At 44.4% G+C, this 17,392-nt stretch overlaps 1 protein-coding gene across 1 annotated transcript in view; it reads right to left on the bottom strand.

Annotated features, from left to right (window-relative positions):
• The window catches only part of ATP6V0D1 (ATPase H+ transporting V0 subunit d1), a 217,438-nt gene that overhangs the window by 95,993 nt on the left and 104,053 nt on the right, over window positions 1–17,392 (bottom strand). The window contains exon 4 of the mRNA XM_085638876.1: window positions 8,823–8,902. Within this exon, the coding sequence (XP_085495002.1) occupies window positions 8,823–8,902 (80 nt within the window). The remainder of the gene's footprint in view (window positions 1–8,822; window positions 8,903–17,392) is intronic.

The raw sequence follows: 17,392 nt of genomic DNA, 5'->3' as shown, positions 1-17,392 counted from the left end.
TCCTCATCACAATTGTAGGCTTGCTGGAACTATTCATACTTCTTGGAGCCTTGAACTGGGCGATCTGTAACCGACAGTTTCTCCTGAACTTCCTGGTATTCCTCCTCATCTGTCTCCTGGATTTTAATATGAAGCTGCGAGGGGCTATAAGCCACTTCGTCTGCACCATCATCTTCTGACTCCTGTAAAACCAAAAGTTTAGATGGGGGAAGCGGCGAGATCTTGGTCCATGAGAATTCTGTAGTTTTCTTGTCCGTCGACGAGCCCGTCGAGGGATGGAATCTCTTTATGGAGACGGTTGATCTGGTCTTCTGCGATTTAAAAATAGTCATCGATGGAGCGCCCGTCGACTAGCGCGCCGACGGTGGCATTAGAATTGCCGTTGACTAGGCTTGCACACTCGTCGACTACTGCCATCAACGGTCCTGTCGATGACTATGTCGTCATCGTAGATGTTGTCGGTGACGCTGTTGAAGTCTTCTTCGGCATCATGACAGAAGGCACTCTGGTCTTCGACTACGGGAGCGACGATGGAGTCTTAGTCTCTGAAGGCTTTTTGAGAGGTGTATGAGACAAAGAGGAGGATGATGGCTCTTTGACTGTAGATTTTTCAGTTTTCTGTTTCTTCACCTCAGCTTTTTCCTCAGACAACTCCCTCTTATGTTTTTTTTTTTAGAGGAGTGCCCTTTTCCTTCATCAAACTCAGAGTCTGAGGTGGTCTTATTTTTCTGTAGCCATAATAACAGGCGAGCCTTCCAGTCTTTCAGGGTTTTAGCTGACAAGGTGCAACAGTGTTTGCACTCCTTGGGGACGTGCTTAGGGTAAAGGCAATATAAGCATTCTTTGTGGGGATCCTCAGAATATAATCTGGCCTTCCCACAAGATTTGCAAGATCTGAACAGCCTCTTCTAAGAGCAGTCAGACATTTTGAATAATTAGAGGAAACAACAGTACCTTAATCCAAAGTTGAAGAAAAGGTCAAATGTTCACCAAATAACCAGAAAAACTGAGCAGAGCTCAGGGAGACTCCTCCTCACACGACGGCGGTTGGAAATCTGAGGTATGGTGGCTCTGCTGGGGAGTGTGATGTCAGGGCTGGCAGCTGATTGGCTGACGTGTGGACCACATAATGAGGTGGATAGACTACCAAACTCTTTACTTCCCTATGGTATTTCTATGCAGTTTTTTCTTTTACTGCTATTGTTATTCTTTTACCGTGAGACTCCCACCATGACTACGGGGAAGATACAAGCATGTGAATCTATGACAGATTCTATACTGGAGAAGGGGAGCTTTCCTACATCTCCCGTTTGAGGCTGCTTGGGAGAGAATGGCCCGGGCCTGCTCTGGGACCTGTGGCAGCACTTGTGCAACCGTTTCCCACAAAGAGTGGGCATAACGGCCCACCAGGCCTGCAGTGCTCTCTGACCGCAATGCAAAGCAGGCAGAAGAAAAGAATTTCTTGCCCCAACTATCAGCCTCTTGGTTTCCCTGTCCAGGGGTGTGGAAGGGAACATGCCTTGAGAGGTAGAGTCTTGGACCACCAAGCTCTCGGGGGTAGGGTGGTTGGTTAGGAATTTTGGGTCGCCGGGTGCAGGGCGATGGCTTCGGGCGATTGCACTATTCACAGGAGCACCTGTCCCAGAAGGACATCAGTCAAGGCCTCGTTGAAAGGCTGGAGGTGTTCCGTGGAGGAGACACCTGGCTGCAGGACCTCTGTCAAGATGTTTGTCTTGACTTCCACCAAAGGGAGATGAAGGTCAAGGACCTCAGCTGCCTTTCTCACCACCATAGCATATGAAGCTCCCTCCTCCGTGGCCATGGTAGGAGGAGAAAGCAGGCCAGAATCTGGAGAAGTATCCAGCCCACTGGCCTCACCCAATTCCTCATACCAGTCTATTGTGTGCTCAGGCTGGTCTTGTAAAGGGTCCAGCATCCCCTCCCAATCTTCCTCCCTTCCAAGCCCTTAAGGCTAAGGAACCGACCTAGGATCTAAGGGTGCTGTCATGGCCAGAATCTGCATCAGTAGACGCTGATCCGGCTCTGGGTTGTCAAGGTTATGAATGGGGTTGACGCCGCCAGGAGTCTCAGCATGGGGGGCAGTGCCGGGGAAGGTTACAGTGTCACAACCTGTGCCAGTCCGGATCCACTGCGGATTCATTGGGGGGCACCTGCGCCGGAGCTGCTGGCGTGGAACCCGATGGAGCCTCCTCTGCATCTCCGGGGCTTGAAGGCACACCGGGAGGGTCAGGACGCCCAAGTAAGAGGCACATGGCGTCACATAATTCTTTAAGCTGTGAGGGGGGTGGTTCAGGCTCCTGGAAAGGCAGGGAAGCGCAGGACTGACCCAGGCACAGGTTCTGCATAACAAGGCCTAGAGCATCGAGACTCCTGCATTACATGAGCTGACAGATTGGGAGAAGTTGATGCACGCTTCGACTTTTTGTGTTTAACGCCTCTTACCTGACCGACCCGATGGGCTCATTGTTGCTTGAAGCCCCAGACTATGTGTATGAGAGATGGACTCTTTAATAGGGTGAAGGATATAAGAAATAGACAGGATAAAATGTGAGTGTAGAGGGGCTGGTGTCCCAACATAGCTAGATGACTAACCAAAACCTGTGGCCGATTAGTGTGTGGCTCATGTGATACGGGTGAGAGAGACAGTGCTTCAACTTTGTGGGGGTGCACTGCTTTTTCTCTGGACTTGACTACCAGTCTAAGGAGCAAAAATGTCCTGAGCGGATGAGGTGAACTACCTCCCAAAGGGTATATCCACTTAATAAGCACTACAAATGAGGCTGGCTGTTGGAAGGAATAACACCAGAATATCTGGTGACAACATACCTGTAAACAGAGATAAGGAGACAGAAGAGAAATAGTGAGGGCCTAAAAGTCTTTTAAAAGAAAATGCATTACTGATGCAGTCTGAAGGAAGCCTCATGGGAGGGGGGAATGCCCTGTAACAGATCTGCTGTAACAACAAGATGGAAATGGAAACGGTGTATAAGCTCGAGGAAGACTCAGTGAGATGGGAATGTCTGAGGCACCCGGCCTCTCAGTGAGGAATACCAAAATGCAAATAGACACACATCTAAAGCACACTACTTTAGATCACCCAGAAGAATATATATGAAGCAGGCAGACAGGATGAGGGGGCCCAGAAAACCACTCCCAGACGACCAGTGACATGCTCTATTAAAAGTCATATATAAACGCACAGGTAAATGCTCCTACTGTCATCTATTATCGCTCTGAAATATAAGAACATAAATCCTTGTCAAGGTGCGACCCACCAGGCTTCATACGGTGGCATCTCCCTTAACCCACCCTGATCAGTCAAGCATTATGCTACGAACCTGACCAGGCTTACCTCCACAAGCTGGTTGAAGAGACTAGAAAAAACATGGCTGAATCCCTAGCGGTACTGCGGCTCAATGCCAAGAATGCATTTTGATTCTAGAGGGTGGGGCTTCCTTTGGTTAGTGCTCAAAATGCTAGAATGTGAACTGGAGTTCAGCAGTGATTAGGGTGAATGGAGTAACACACAGCTTTCAACCAAGAAGGAAAACTAGGCATGTGCCCCCCTCTCTCCATTGGGCTTCTCGCTAGTGAAGGCCTCTAGTTAGCTGGGTTGGACTCGACATGGGGTATTGAAGGCTTTCCATGGGGTACAGAAGTGGATGATAACATATTGCTTTATGCAGCCGATGTCCACCTATATTTTGCAAATCCCGAAAATCAAAACCCAGGCTATTGACCATGTTACTGCAATTTGGAAACTACTCCGGATACCAATGAACTCATATAAATCCACTGTTGGAACTTTGGGGTAGCAGTCTGACTTATTCTTATATTGAGAAAAGATGGATTTTGGTACTTTGGGTTACAGATCATTTAGCGCAAGACTGGATGTTATACACTGAATGTTAGACTGTTCCTCAACAAACTCAGTGTTAAAGTTAAAAACTAGCATACATTGTCCTGCTCTGTTGGGGAAACCTAAACTCTTCAAATTCTTTCACTTTCACAATTTCTCTACATGCTGCAAAATATCCTGGGGTTCCAGGAATAAAATATTTTGAGGGTCTCTGGCTCTGGGAGATATAATTGGAATGGAGGGTCTCAAAACATGCACCTAAATGCAGGAAGAGTTTCAACTACTGTCTAGGAATACTTTAAGCACTTCCAGCTCAAGAAGGCAATGGGAATGCATGCAACATGGTCCTCAAAGTGGAGTTGAGTAAAGAAATGGTATTGGGGACATACAGAACACCTACTAGTAATGCCCAGGAGTCTTTATTTGCGCTTAGGAATCGATTGGAGATGGATCTTGGGGTAATAAAGAATGTGGACTGAGATCAAGCACTGACAAACAAGGGATGTGACAATACAGCAATGTGAAGACTAATACTGTGTAAGATACTCTATAGTTTAACAAGTTTAATAACAAGTTTATTTTTAAAGTGCATAGGTAATTAAAATTGTAGCACTTTTAAACAATAAAAACAAAGATCACATTTAGAACATACAGAACTACTATGATCTAAATACATAATTGCACAATTGCGGAGATAAAATGAAATAAAAAAAGTCATACAATGTAATTCAAAATGCAGCATGTTTTCAATAGCAAATGAAACTTGGGCTAAACTGTGCAAAGTATATTAAAGAGACAGTGCTTGGCCGTAGGCAGGGCTGTACAAGGTTTTGTTTATCTTAAGGAATATGCAAGAAAGGATTGACTCTTGTTGTCAGGTCGTAGCAAAGGCATTGTCATGAAGGAATATCAGATGAGAAGGAGAGATCAATGGTAAAGTGCTTAAGTGCTTGCCTACTTGACGTCTGTGAGACCAGGCTGCAGGTCCATTGTGCAGTTCGTATCACCTGATGTTAACAGTTACGCCTAGGTCGTAGGTAACAGGGCCGGGCTGCCTTGCCTGGAATTATCTGTTGCCTGGAGGGGTTTGAGATCTTATGCTCAAGTTTGTCCAGATATTTCACAAGCTTGCTGCTGAGTTGACTGCCCTTCCTGTTGAACCAGGCTATGTTTGCAGGCCTGCATCTATGAAGCCCTTCTGGTTCCAAATCTGCAGGAGGATTGTTTTCTGATGTTCCATATTACCTTTGCAAATTCTTATCTGGTGAACCTATGTCTAAGGGGGTAGTCCACAAAGCTGGCATGTCCCGGTCATGTTTATATTCTTCAATGGGGGAGATGACATATAATGGCAGGCATCCCATAAGGAATTTCATGAAAGCTGTTTTAAGTTGAGGTTTAATAGCTATACTCGAGCATGACTGGTGTGCTAGCTCGGTGTAGAATGACAGGGTAACCAGGCATGGTGTCACTTGGCAAATACCTCTTAGTCTGCTAGCAGTGATCGTGCCTTGACGCTTTTGTTACCCAACACTTCAGCTTGGTGGTAAGAGCTAAAGGATTCCCATTGGTCCGTTAGACCTAGTAATGCTAAGGAACTATCTAAGTAGAGCCTGGCTAAAGAGTGGGTGCTCCCGTTCATTTCTACCCAAAGGAGGGAGCTGAGTGTGCCTAGAGTTGCTGCCTTAAGTTAATAGCAGAGCTTGATAAATGTACCCTTCCTCACAATTGATTGTCTGACTAGGCCGAACTCAAGGTGTAACTTGGCAGCTGATGCATAAGCTCAGAGAGAAAACAGTCATTTGAAGAGCCTGTTGATGACTATCTCAGGGTAGGCCCCGTCCCTTCTTAGGATTTCACTACTGTATACAATGGTGGGGATCAGTTTAGCCTGGATTATTTTTATCATGGATAATTAGGTCAAGGAACCTGTGGCTGCTATGATTCGTTTAAATGCAGATTTGAAGGAGAGAGGTTTCTGCCGTATCAGATCCAAGTGTGGCTAAAAGTCCCATTGCTGTCTAGGAGGATTCCCAGGTATTCTTGCACATTTTCCGCTTTGTTCGCACCCAAGTAACACTGATATTAGCGCCACTGTGGCCTTCTGAAACGCACTGTTTGGGATTTTCTCAGGTTGATGATCAAGATGTTGCAGTCAGAGGCCGCTTACACAAAATGGGTTTAATTCCTAGTGGAGAATACCACAAATGTACCAATATCAACACAATCTTGGCCTACTGAAAGACACAGTCTACAGAGAAGTTGTGGAAGAGCTTTGCAACACTCTGGTCTTTTCAATACCCATGACTACAGTATGTGATACTTGAGATAAGAAGTGACATATATTCAGACAGAGGAAAAACATACATGAATGTCCAGAAAACACTCATGCTGCTAATGAAAACAACAAAGTTTTTCTTTAAAATGCAAAAAACATAAGTAGACTAAATTATCCCTCACACACACTGCAAATATATGATTTCTTTGTAAAGATCTACAGAAGATCCTCACAGACTTCTGCAATCCAGAATGCACTGCCAAAGAAATACTAGTCATGAGCTTTCCGAGATGCCTTCTCGGACCTCAGAAACAAAATAATCAACATGCAGCCTACTAAGAACATGTGCAGATGAAAAGATGCAGACAGACACCAGTGACTAATCTCATTTAAACAAGTATCTGACAGTCAATTAACTGAGTTTATCAAGGCAAGCATAACATTTGGTTATCTATCAGACCCCTGCCCCAGAGCGAACCCTCAAAAACGTCCTATTGAGTATAAAAGTCAAACTTAGTTCAAGAGAAGCATCCGCTAGAGTCCGCAATCTGAGTTCTACCCAGGCAGATGGACAACTGCTTATATATCCATTTAGGTGATCTGAAATGGACAGTGGACAATAAGGGTGTAGGCAACATTACTGCTCTTGGGCCAATTTTACACCCACCAGTGGCTTTTGATACCATCCACCACTTGACTCTAGTACTGAGGATACAAATCTTCAGTGTATGAAGAAGTTACTTAAACCACATATCCTCCTACCTCAAAAGGAAGTCAAAGTATTCTACAAATGCCATCACTGACATCACCTCCTCTTCAGTGGGTCATTCATCTCGCCAGTCTTGTTCAACCTCTACCTCACCTCCTTGGCAGACCTGATCAGCTCGTTCAGTCCAACATTTCATAACTATACTGACAAAACATAGATTATCCTAAAACTGGACCTAGACTCGTCCTGACTTGATACACATCTCTGTACCATCAATAAACAAATGCTGATAAATTATCCGAAACTCAATTCTTCTGAAACTGTGATCATAGACTAACTATCAACCTACAATTATCTGAGCACTAGAACTGGAGACCCCATCAGCGACATTAAACGAAGTAAGGAATCTCAGAGTGATCATGGACACCAAACTAACCCTAGTTCCACACATAAATGAAGTCACAAAAAAAGTGTTTTGTATCCTGTGCAAACACTGTAATACATCTTCCCACATTTAGGAAAATCAGAGGAACTACAGACATTATTACCCTCATGATGTCAATGGCAGACTACAAAAATTGCTTATGCCTAGGAGAATCCCTCTATGTAATTTACATATCGTAAAGGATTAAAAACAAAATTGAATGAACATGCTTTTCGAGGGTCAGAAGATCTATAAGAATGCAATTAAAATACAATAACACCCTTTTCATTGAGAAGGTGCAGGTAACATGAAAAATGTTAACATCAAGTGGGGAAACAATGGCAATGTCGAGACCTAATGAGTTCCAAAGTCCTATCTATCTAAAAATCTAAACCTCAAGACAATGCCATACAATTCAGTTATAAATAGTAAGCCGGCAGCACATGTATCAAGCAACAAACAGCAATAGGACTAGGCAACGTATACACTAAGAGGAGGCAAAGGTAGAGAGGAGGAAAAAATGGGAAAATCAAAAAGGTCAGGGTAAAGAAAAAGGGCATGTAGTTTAAGGAGAGAAGACAAGTTTGCATGGCTGGCCCACTGAAGGGTCAAAAGTTCAAACAGACAAGCTATTTCCATGCCACACTCAGACTTAACATGGGTGGGTGCAAAACACAAATGATACACTGGTGGCACAGCATCTGCATGCCCAAACATGCAGCACCCTTTAGGATGGGAAAAGGAATTGACAGAAGAGTCACCAGTCCACTGACCCGAGCATGAGAAGCAGGCCACCAAAAATGGGGGAAAAACAAATAAGGTAAAGCCCAGGGAAATTCTTTAAGGCTACTAATATGAGCACCTACTTTGAAATAAAATCAGCAAAGAAAAAAATATGAGGGTGCTCATTCTATTGCTTTAGCAAACCCTTGGAATTAAAATGAGATGACACTGGTAGCAACAGAGGGGGATCTAGAATGTGCATCAAATACTTGGAATGCATTTCATGCACACTGCTCAGTTTGCTCCATGGCTAAATCTACTTGCTTTTCACAGACATCCTTCGAAAACTAGATTTACAGAAGAGGGCTCTAACCTAGGACACAGGTTCTTGTATCAATGTGGTCATCTGTAAGCAAACATTAATGAGTGCCAGTCAGTGGTTTAAGAACAGAGCTGTATGAAAGCTTCACTGTACACTTTGGAATTACCCCCGCGTTCACATGGTGTGGCAGACGACCAAGCCTTTGAAATATGAAAACAGATAAACTGCAACGTCCAGATGGACAGTTTCAGCAATGCTAGTGGACTTTTTGAGTTCACTGGAGTTTCGAAAGAAGATAAGGGTACAGAACGAGGTGAGCAGTACTGTTCGAAGGAGAGGATAAAGAATAATCACTCTGTTCTGCAATGGGCAAAAAAAGCTGTTCTCTGGAAAACGTAAACTGGCAACGAAGGTCACAACATCAGTCCATTTAAAAGTGCAAAAATGCGAATATTACATAACATAAATGCAGCAGGATTAGTTTACCTTATACAGTGTGTTCCGAATGATTTCAATATTCATTTCATCAAGGTCCTGCTCGGATATACAGTCCTGGAAAAATGCAGCTGTGAATAAAATAGGGCAGACATGTTGAGGGGAACAGGAGCACAAATAAACTGATGCAAAATGTGCTAGCAAAATTTTACAGCTGTCAAAATAAATGTGGAGACTAGGGTTATACATGTTCATTTAAACTTGCATTATTAAGCTATCAAAACGTATGCCGCACACTACTAGGGTTGGTATGGCTTCACAGCACTCACAGCTGTCTAGAGCATGTGGTTATGCAACAGCTCTTGGCTTTCTTCATGAGCAGTGTATAGCTTATAGCATATTGTAGTGATTGACCTGTTAAAACTTTTTAAACGTGTAGCGTATCAAAGACTGCACCATAACTGCTAGAGGGCTGCTGTTTAGTTTGTGACTGTGTGACCCTGCTACGTCAGAGTTCACATTTTACAAAGCGGTTCCTCATTCCACAGGAGGGACAGCTGCCCATTACCACGTGGGTTGTGATGGGCACAACTGGTGGAGAAGCATTCAGTGCATGTAGGTGTCCTGTGTTCTTTTTAATCAGTTGTTCTCGATCTGAGCATTGACTGGGATTTAGTAATTAGCCTTTATGTTGTTATCTTGAATGGTTCAAATCGTTTTACTTTGTGTGTGCATGTTGCAATCACTTAATTCTGGGGCTTAACAGGTAGTGCATCAGAGACTATTATTTGATCAAGTGGTCACCTTTTGCAATATGCAGATTAGTATACAATGTTCTCTATATGTCCACAGAAGAGGGAGACAATCCCAAACTGCAGGTTTAAGCTGAGTAAGAGGCACAATCTAACTAATGCTTGAACAAATAAAAAAGACAGAGCAGAAGTTCTGAGCAAGGCATCTAAATGTCTCCTGGAACGGTCTAAAGAGGGCATGGACAGGTTACACATGTCATAAAACTATGAGGTTCTCTGTCATTTTGAATATCAAATTGCAATCTGTAGTCACATTTGTATGGTTAGAAATTAAACTTTTATATTGAACCTGTTGTTTTGGAATTTGGCACCAGGAACGCACCTCTGCTCTCATGGGATGGTTGGGAACCTTTTACAATTAATTGTGATTTGCCAATAGTTCCTCGCCGATCAATATTAGACAACCGAATATTCTCGGTTGTAGTAATGAGTTTGTAGAAAGAGCAGCATGCTGTTATGTAACAGAAGTCTAAGATAAACTAGGGTCATTCAAAGAGTAACATGCTTGCTGTTAAAAAACTAATATAAATATAGCCTGGGTGCAGCAATGATACCCCGATCATCTTGAAAGGAACCTGGAAATGTCATGAAATTAATACTATTTCCGAACCATATTTGAAATGATGCACCTTTACCTTGGGGCAGTTAGAAAATGTGTACGTGGACCAGGATCTGGGAAAGATTTTAAATTACACTAGCGTTAACTTTCCCCAGGGCAACAAAGTGGCACCATATACTTGCATGCTTGATACAGGTAGCAAAGAGGAATCATAGCAGCATGAGTATCAGTGTGGGCCAAAGAATTCATAGTTTGGTAAAAATACTTTCAGGTCCCTACTTAGCAAATTTAAGCCAACAGAATTTTAACAGCAGCTTGCAAGCATACTACATTTTGAAGGTGCTTCCTGGTTAGTGGGTAAAAAGATGGCTACATATCATAATGAATGCTTTAATACACCTTAAAAATCTTGATTAAGTCAGTCATTACACAAACTGATGCCCATAATCAGATAAAAAATGTGCAACCTCATCTGAAATATTTGTTAACGGCCACACAAAAATATAAAGCTCTTTTGTCATCAACATGAATTATGGCAATAGGAAAAAAAGTGGCTAAGGGCAATTTGAATAGAAACCAAATAACAAAAACAGCTGAAATTTGGGAGACAAACAAATCCTCCGATGGGGGCGCGGCCAGCGCGATGGCTGCGGTCAGCTAAATTGGCGGGCTCCAGTGCCCAATTGCAAAAATCCTGCAATATCCTGTCAGCAAATTCTGAATTAGAGGCTGGCCCCGGGGATTTCTTGAGTATTGCACAGTGCCTGACCTGCTTACTTTTGCAGCCTACAAGTAAGAAGAGCTGCGCTATATAAAACTTAAAATTAAAAAAAAAAAACCTTTGTTGATTTAAAGCCTTGAGAAAGCCCCTGGCATATCAACCCTAGAGGGGGAAGCATATGCTGGCTGTTGCTAAATCCTATCGCATATCAAAACACTTCTCTACAAACAAAAATGAAAGTTGCACACAAATGAATGAGACTTTGATTAATCATTAAATGGGAAGACACTCCTACTTTATCTTGAAGTAAGAAGACCGCGCCTCGGACTTGTGGAGGTGCTATCAGGGGCTGGTCACAGCTTTGAGTCGCAATGCGGAGTGTGAAGTGCCTGAGCTTTAAGGACTAGGATTCCAGCCAGAGGTGAGCCTCTCGGGCTGTTGGCTCCTCAAGGCAATCTGCCAAGAACCAGGTGGCTGTCTGGGGCAATAAAGTTAAAGGCACATCTGCATTCGAGCTCAGTGTCTGAGGAAGGAATGCTGTAGTAATGAAGTTCAACAGGCAAGATGTAGTTTTAGTAGATTTATTGAGTTCAGTTACAGGTAGATGAGTTCTTGTGAAGTAGCCCCACCAGGAGCAGCCTGCCAGCTGCTCAGCCCATTGTCCAACTGTCACACTTCACCTCACAGGCACCCCAATATTCCAATCTGCATCTCCACACCAACATTCCACACAGCACATTCACACTGGGATGAGCAGGGAGGGAGATAACAGGATGTTAACATGGACAGGATACTACAAATACCTTGCTTCTTGGTGGTAGACATGGACAAAGAAAGTCCTGAGACCTGTTCTGGTAGGAGAGGTGGAACGTGTGTAGAGGATTGGATAGTGGGCTTAACATTGTGGAATGGTCTTGAGAGGGGATAATCCAGGCCAATGATATGGTGAGAGGGAATGCATGAGAGGGGAGCTGCACCCTGCCTGGCAGGCCCCAGTCACCAGAATGGTGGTGAGCCCTGATAAGGCTTTGTTATCACTCATGATGGATTGCGTGTTGGGCATTGTGAGTGTACTGATTCATTGAGTCTGCTGGAGAACTTCTGTATGATTCACTGTAAGGCAAATTCATGGCTTTGCTGGCAAAATCTACCCCACTCCTCTCCCCCTTGGTTAGAGACCTCCGGTGCAGTGCCTATCTACATGTGTCGGCTGCTTTCCTCAAATGCGCATAGATATTGTGAGGTGACGGAATTTTGAAAGCTAAAATTGGCAAAGAGGGCAATACAACAATATAATAAAACATCAGTAGGGTGCAGCCTATGCGGACACACCTGATAAAATCTCCTGCAGAGAGAGCATTTGGAAATGTTTTTCTTGATGTGTTTGTTCAGAAACCTCAGATCCATCACTTGCCGCCATTTTACGGACTTTCTTGATTAGGAAAAAGTTGGAATAAAATCCCTTGTTGCGATGTAGGAAAGGAGCAAATTTCATGTTTCAACAGGGCAAGATGCTGATGATTCCTCTAGCGAGGCGGATGATTGGAAGGCATTTGAGCAAAATCTAAGGTGTGACCATGGTGTATTATGTCTAACAACCACTTGACCGAATAAATTCTTTTCCAGCGATCATAAAATTGAGAGGTGCTTGTTCTCGAATTGTTGGGGAAAGTTCGAGGTGACTGGTGCCTTGAAGTTGTCACAGACGCCTAGTCGCGTCCTGGCCCTGTACACCCGCTGGCAGATGGAGACGCGTTAGTTGCTGTCCTTATGTGGACACTGAAGAGGCTCTGTATGGTTGTTCAGCAGAGTATTGAGGCCTATATCCCCGTAGGGAATATGGTTGGTATCTATACGCATGGTAAGCCACTCTTGATGTAAACTGCCCTCTTCATCTGCCTCCAGAAAAGGCGGAAATCTTATTTTCTGCAACGTCCCTAGCAAATGTGCGGTGTCCGTATGTGCTTTGATAGACTCCAGAGCATCATCAACATGTTTGCCAACTAAATTTATGAGATCGAATGGCATATATAGAATCTTTGACTTAACCTCCGAACGGATGTCGCCTTTCACTAGTCCTGTCAATGTAGCACAGCAGCACCCACCATTTATCTGAAGGCTGTGGAATATATATCCATAGCCATGTCAATTTCGGAAGAAGTTTGTGCACCTTCCTGTAGTACTTCCTTAGCCTATTTCCACTTGTCTTCTGGCAAGTAGTCAAAGATCGCCGATAGATACGACCACATCTGCCAATCATATCACCCTAAAATAGCTAGAGCATTGGATGCCATAATGGTGGTGGCTGCCATAGCTGAAAAACTTTTGTCAATGTTATCTAGTCTTCTGTCCTCCTTGTCTGGTGGTGTTGAACACAGGGAAGATGGGCTCCTTGAGGATCTTTGAGCAGTTTGCATGACTACCGAGTCCGGCAAAGAATGTCCTATTAGGCAGTAAGGTGAATCTTCAGACAAACTGTATTTTTTGTCTAGCCAGGGACGATTGCTGGGACCGAAGCAAGTGTCTTCATTAACTTCAAGCCCTCCTCTCAAATAAATTCCACAACGGGAATGGATCTAAAAGACTTAGATGAATCCTTGAAATTGTAAAGGAAACATTCTGTTTTCTTCACTGGCAGTGCCAAATTGAAGCGCGTAGGAGTTCATGGAATCCTCCTAGTATATCCTCTGAAGGAGAGATAGCCGGTGGTGATGAAAGTAATGGAGATGAAAGATTGCTGTAGTCCTTCTATTCTTGCCTCAATCAATCAATCAGGATTTATAAAGCGCTGCTAGCTGCTTCGTGGTGCTTGGACAGCCAGGTCTTGAGTCCTTTCATGAGTTCTTGGAGCTATGAGGTGGCCCTAAGCTGCAGGGGAAGGTCGTTCCAGGCTTTGTCCGCCAGTTGAGAGAAGGGCATCCTCTACTTTTGGCTCGGGGGCTGTGTGCAAGGAAGATGAAGGCGTATCACATGTGTCTGGTCAGGTGGTAGAAGGTCATTTGTTTGTTGATGTATGCTGGTCCTTCGTTGTGCAGGGCTTTGTATGCGTGGGTCAACATTTTGACCTGCCACCTCTTCTGGATTGGGAGCAAGTGTAGCTTCTTGAGGTGCAGAGTGATGTGGGTCCATCTGGGGGGGTTGAGATATGAGCCATGTAGCTGAGTTTTGTATTGTCTGTAGTCTCTTCAGGAGGCATGCAGCGATTCCTACCTAGTGTTGCTGTAGTCCAACCTGCATGTGACGAGGGCCTGAGTGACAGTCCTTCTGGTGTTGATTGGAAGTCACCTGAAAAGCATGGGTAGGTTGTGGAAGCAGGCAGATGAGACTGTTCTTACCTGTTTCTCTATAGAGAACTTGCTGCTCAAGATGATGTTGCGGTTGCGGGCGTGGTCTGTTGGGGCGGGGGAAAGGGCCGAATTCAGCAGGCCACCAAGCGTCGTTCCATAGCGAGGTGGTGTTCTTAAAGACGAGTACTTCCGTCTTGTGCATGTTAAGCTTTAGACAGTTGTCCTTCGTCCAGTCGATGACGTTCCTCATACATCTGTGGAAGTTGGCTCTGGTGGTGGAGGGGTCTTCTGACAGCGAGAGGATGAGCTGGGTGTCTTCGGTGTAGGAGATGATGTTGAGTGTGCGCTCTGACAGTGTTGGCTAGAGGGGTCATGTATGTGCTGAAGAGGGTGGGGCTGAGGGATATTCCTTGTAGATGCTACAGATTTTCTTCTTTAGTTCTGAGATGAACGGTAGGAGATGGATTCTATGGATGTGGTGGGAGACTGTTTTGAAGGCTGCTGACAGGTCCAAGTAGACGAGGGCTGCCATTTTGCCGTGGTCCAGAAGGGCCCTGATGTCGTTGGGGGCTGCGATCAGGACTGTCTCGGTGCTGTGGTTGTCTTTGAATCCGGATATAGAGGGTTCCAGGAGGTTGATATGTTTCAGGTATTTGGCGAGTTGCTCGTTGATGGCCTTTGAGAACCTTTGCCAGAAAGGGGAGCAAAGGATGGGCCAGTAGTTCTTCGGTTCTGCCAAGTCAGCATATGGTTTCTTCCTGAAGGGCTTCACTTCAGTGTGTTTACAGTCCTCAGGGAAGGGGGCCATGGTGATGGAGGTGTTCAAGACTTTCTTGAGCTCCTTTCCAATCGTTTTGCTCCGGATGTTGAACATGTGGTGGGGACAGGGGTCCGTGGATGCTCCCGAGCGTACAGAGTTCATGATGGTGATTGTGGCTTGAGTTCTGAAAGGATACCATCGGGTGAGCAGGTGTTTGGGGTTTATGTTTGTGGGTGTGAGCAGGCAGATACTGTCAGTGGCAGCGGGGTCGGGTTTGACGTTTTTGTAGTTGGCTGAGATTTTGTTGTGGAAGAAGTCCGCCAGGGTGTCGCACAGTTCTTGAGAAGGGTTGATGTCATTCCCGGAGGCTGCTGACCCCAATCTATCTGAATCATGAGGCCACGTCAATTCATCTGGATCTTAGGTTTTCCTTCCTCAGGTTGATTGTCCGCTTCACTGTCAATGCAGTTATCTCTGATAGTGATTGGAGGTAACACTGGTCTTTCCTTCTGTGATTGAGGGCCCACTGGGCATCTAGGCAGCAATGTCACACTAGGTGCCTCTAAGTGGCCCCCCGAGAATGAGGTACAGGGGGGTTCATCTACTGAATCTTTTATAATAGTCATCAAGCATATGACGCAGATCTGTCACAAAAGAGATAGGCACTGAAATACTGTCTTCCCTTGGAGCATGCTGTTCAGTTTAGGGCTCATCATAAGAATAATGCTCCTGAAACAAATCCTAACCTTGAGGCGCTAGCTTACGCTCGTCTCTGAAAGAATATTCACCTTCTAGATATGTGGAAGCCTCTCCACCAGGCTCATCATCATCAGTGTCCTTTCAGTTCACATCGAGGTATATGGGACTGTAAGCTGGGCGAAATTGCCTTCATCCCCAGACTCCTTCATTTTAAGGAGATGCACAGGAGGCAGTGGCAAAACTTTGCTCAAAGATGTCTGATCTGGGCGCAGGACCACAGGAATTCCCCCTGTGGAGATAAAAAAAAGGTTGTTTTTAGGCCATCGATGGGGTCGTCGACGACGACAAAAGGGCCTGTTTGATATGAGCTATTTGTGGAAGTGAAGATAGTTTCACTGGTGGAGATTTAAACGTTTGTCGACTAGGTCGTTGACGAGGTGGTAGTTGTCAAGGCCTTCAACGAAGAAGATGTCGTCGTCAGAGTTACAGATGCCACCATAGTCACTGGTAAGGAGGGTGACTTCATCTTCAAATGCACCCATCGACACAGTAGGCGTCAAAGACGGGTCCATCAACGAGCGGATTTTTCCGATGATGGCTCACTTCTAGGAATCAAAGGTATAGAATACGAAGATGAGTTTTTTTTTATGAGAGGAAGGTGACATACTTCCTTTTTGCCATATTTTTCAGACCCAGAGTCCTTCAGAAGAGATTTCGATTTTTTTTTAGGGTCTGTCTCACATGAGATAGGGCCACCATTGTTATGTTTTCTCCCCTCTGAGGAATGACTAGGTCCCTCATTATCAGATCCAGAGTCAGAGTGGATCTTTTTCTTCTAGAGGCCGAGGAGTAGTCTGACCTCTCTGTCTTTCAAAACCTTGGCAGAAAAGGTTCTGCAATGTTTACATTCCTTAGGATTACGATGTGGGTATAAGCAGGTTAAATATTTCTTTTCGGGATCCTTAGAAAAAAGTTGTGGTTTTCCAAAAGACTTTCAAGCCCTGAACACACTATTCTTAGATCCCTCTGACACAATGTCCGGGTGAAGTAGATAGTACAATTGTACCTTAGAGTTGCTCGAAGGTTCAAAAGTGTTGCTTCTGGGAGAAGGCAAGGGTCAAAAGGTGACTGAGCACACAAACTGAGCAGAGCTCAGGGAGACATCCTCACACACGACATGCTGTTAAAAATCTGGGGTATGGTGGCCCTGCAGAAGAAGTTATTCAGGGTCTGGTGTCTGATAGGTTGAAGGTTCGATCTTAAAAAACAATGTGAATTGGTTAACAATGCCACTTGACTTCTCTATGGCTGTTAATGCTATGTATAGCACTGCTTGTTATAATTATAGTGGGACTACCACCATGAAGATTGGGAAGATTCAAGCATGTGAATCAATGAAAGATTCAATACTGGAGAACCTCTATGCTAATGTAAGATACAGAACAATCTACAAGAGCGCCAAATGTTTTGACCTGACCAGAAGGGTTTGTCAGAGCTTTGCCCTGGCTCCCATCCTTTACACTAACCAGCTTGAGGAGTAATTAAGGGGGAGACATGACAATCTTAGACTGGGTCGAAAATGTATTCTTGTCCTGTTATATGCATACAATGAAGTCCTTCTGTGAAGAATAGCTAATGGCTTTAATAATTTGCTTGATGGATATATGTACTTTATGGACAATGTGAATTTAGATATGAATCCTTCTCAAATATTGGTTTTCCATATGGGCCCCAAAAACATTAGAATTGAAACGTTTTCTAACAAAGGCCAAGTCAATGTAAG

This window comes from Triturus cristatus, chromosome 12, assembly GCF_964204655.1.
Source record: "Triturus cristatus chromosome 12, aTriCri1.1, whole genome shotgun sequence".
NCBI classification, from domain to species: domain Eukaryota; kingdom Metazoa; phylum Chordata; class Amphibia; order Caudata; family Salamandridae; genus Triturus; species Triturus cristatus.
The sequence above is the reverse complement of the archived record's forward strand: the minus strand, read 5'-3'. Positions and strand labels throughout refer to the sequence as shown.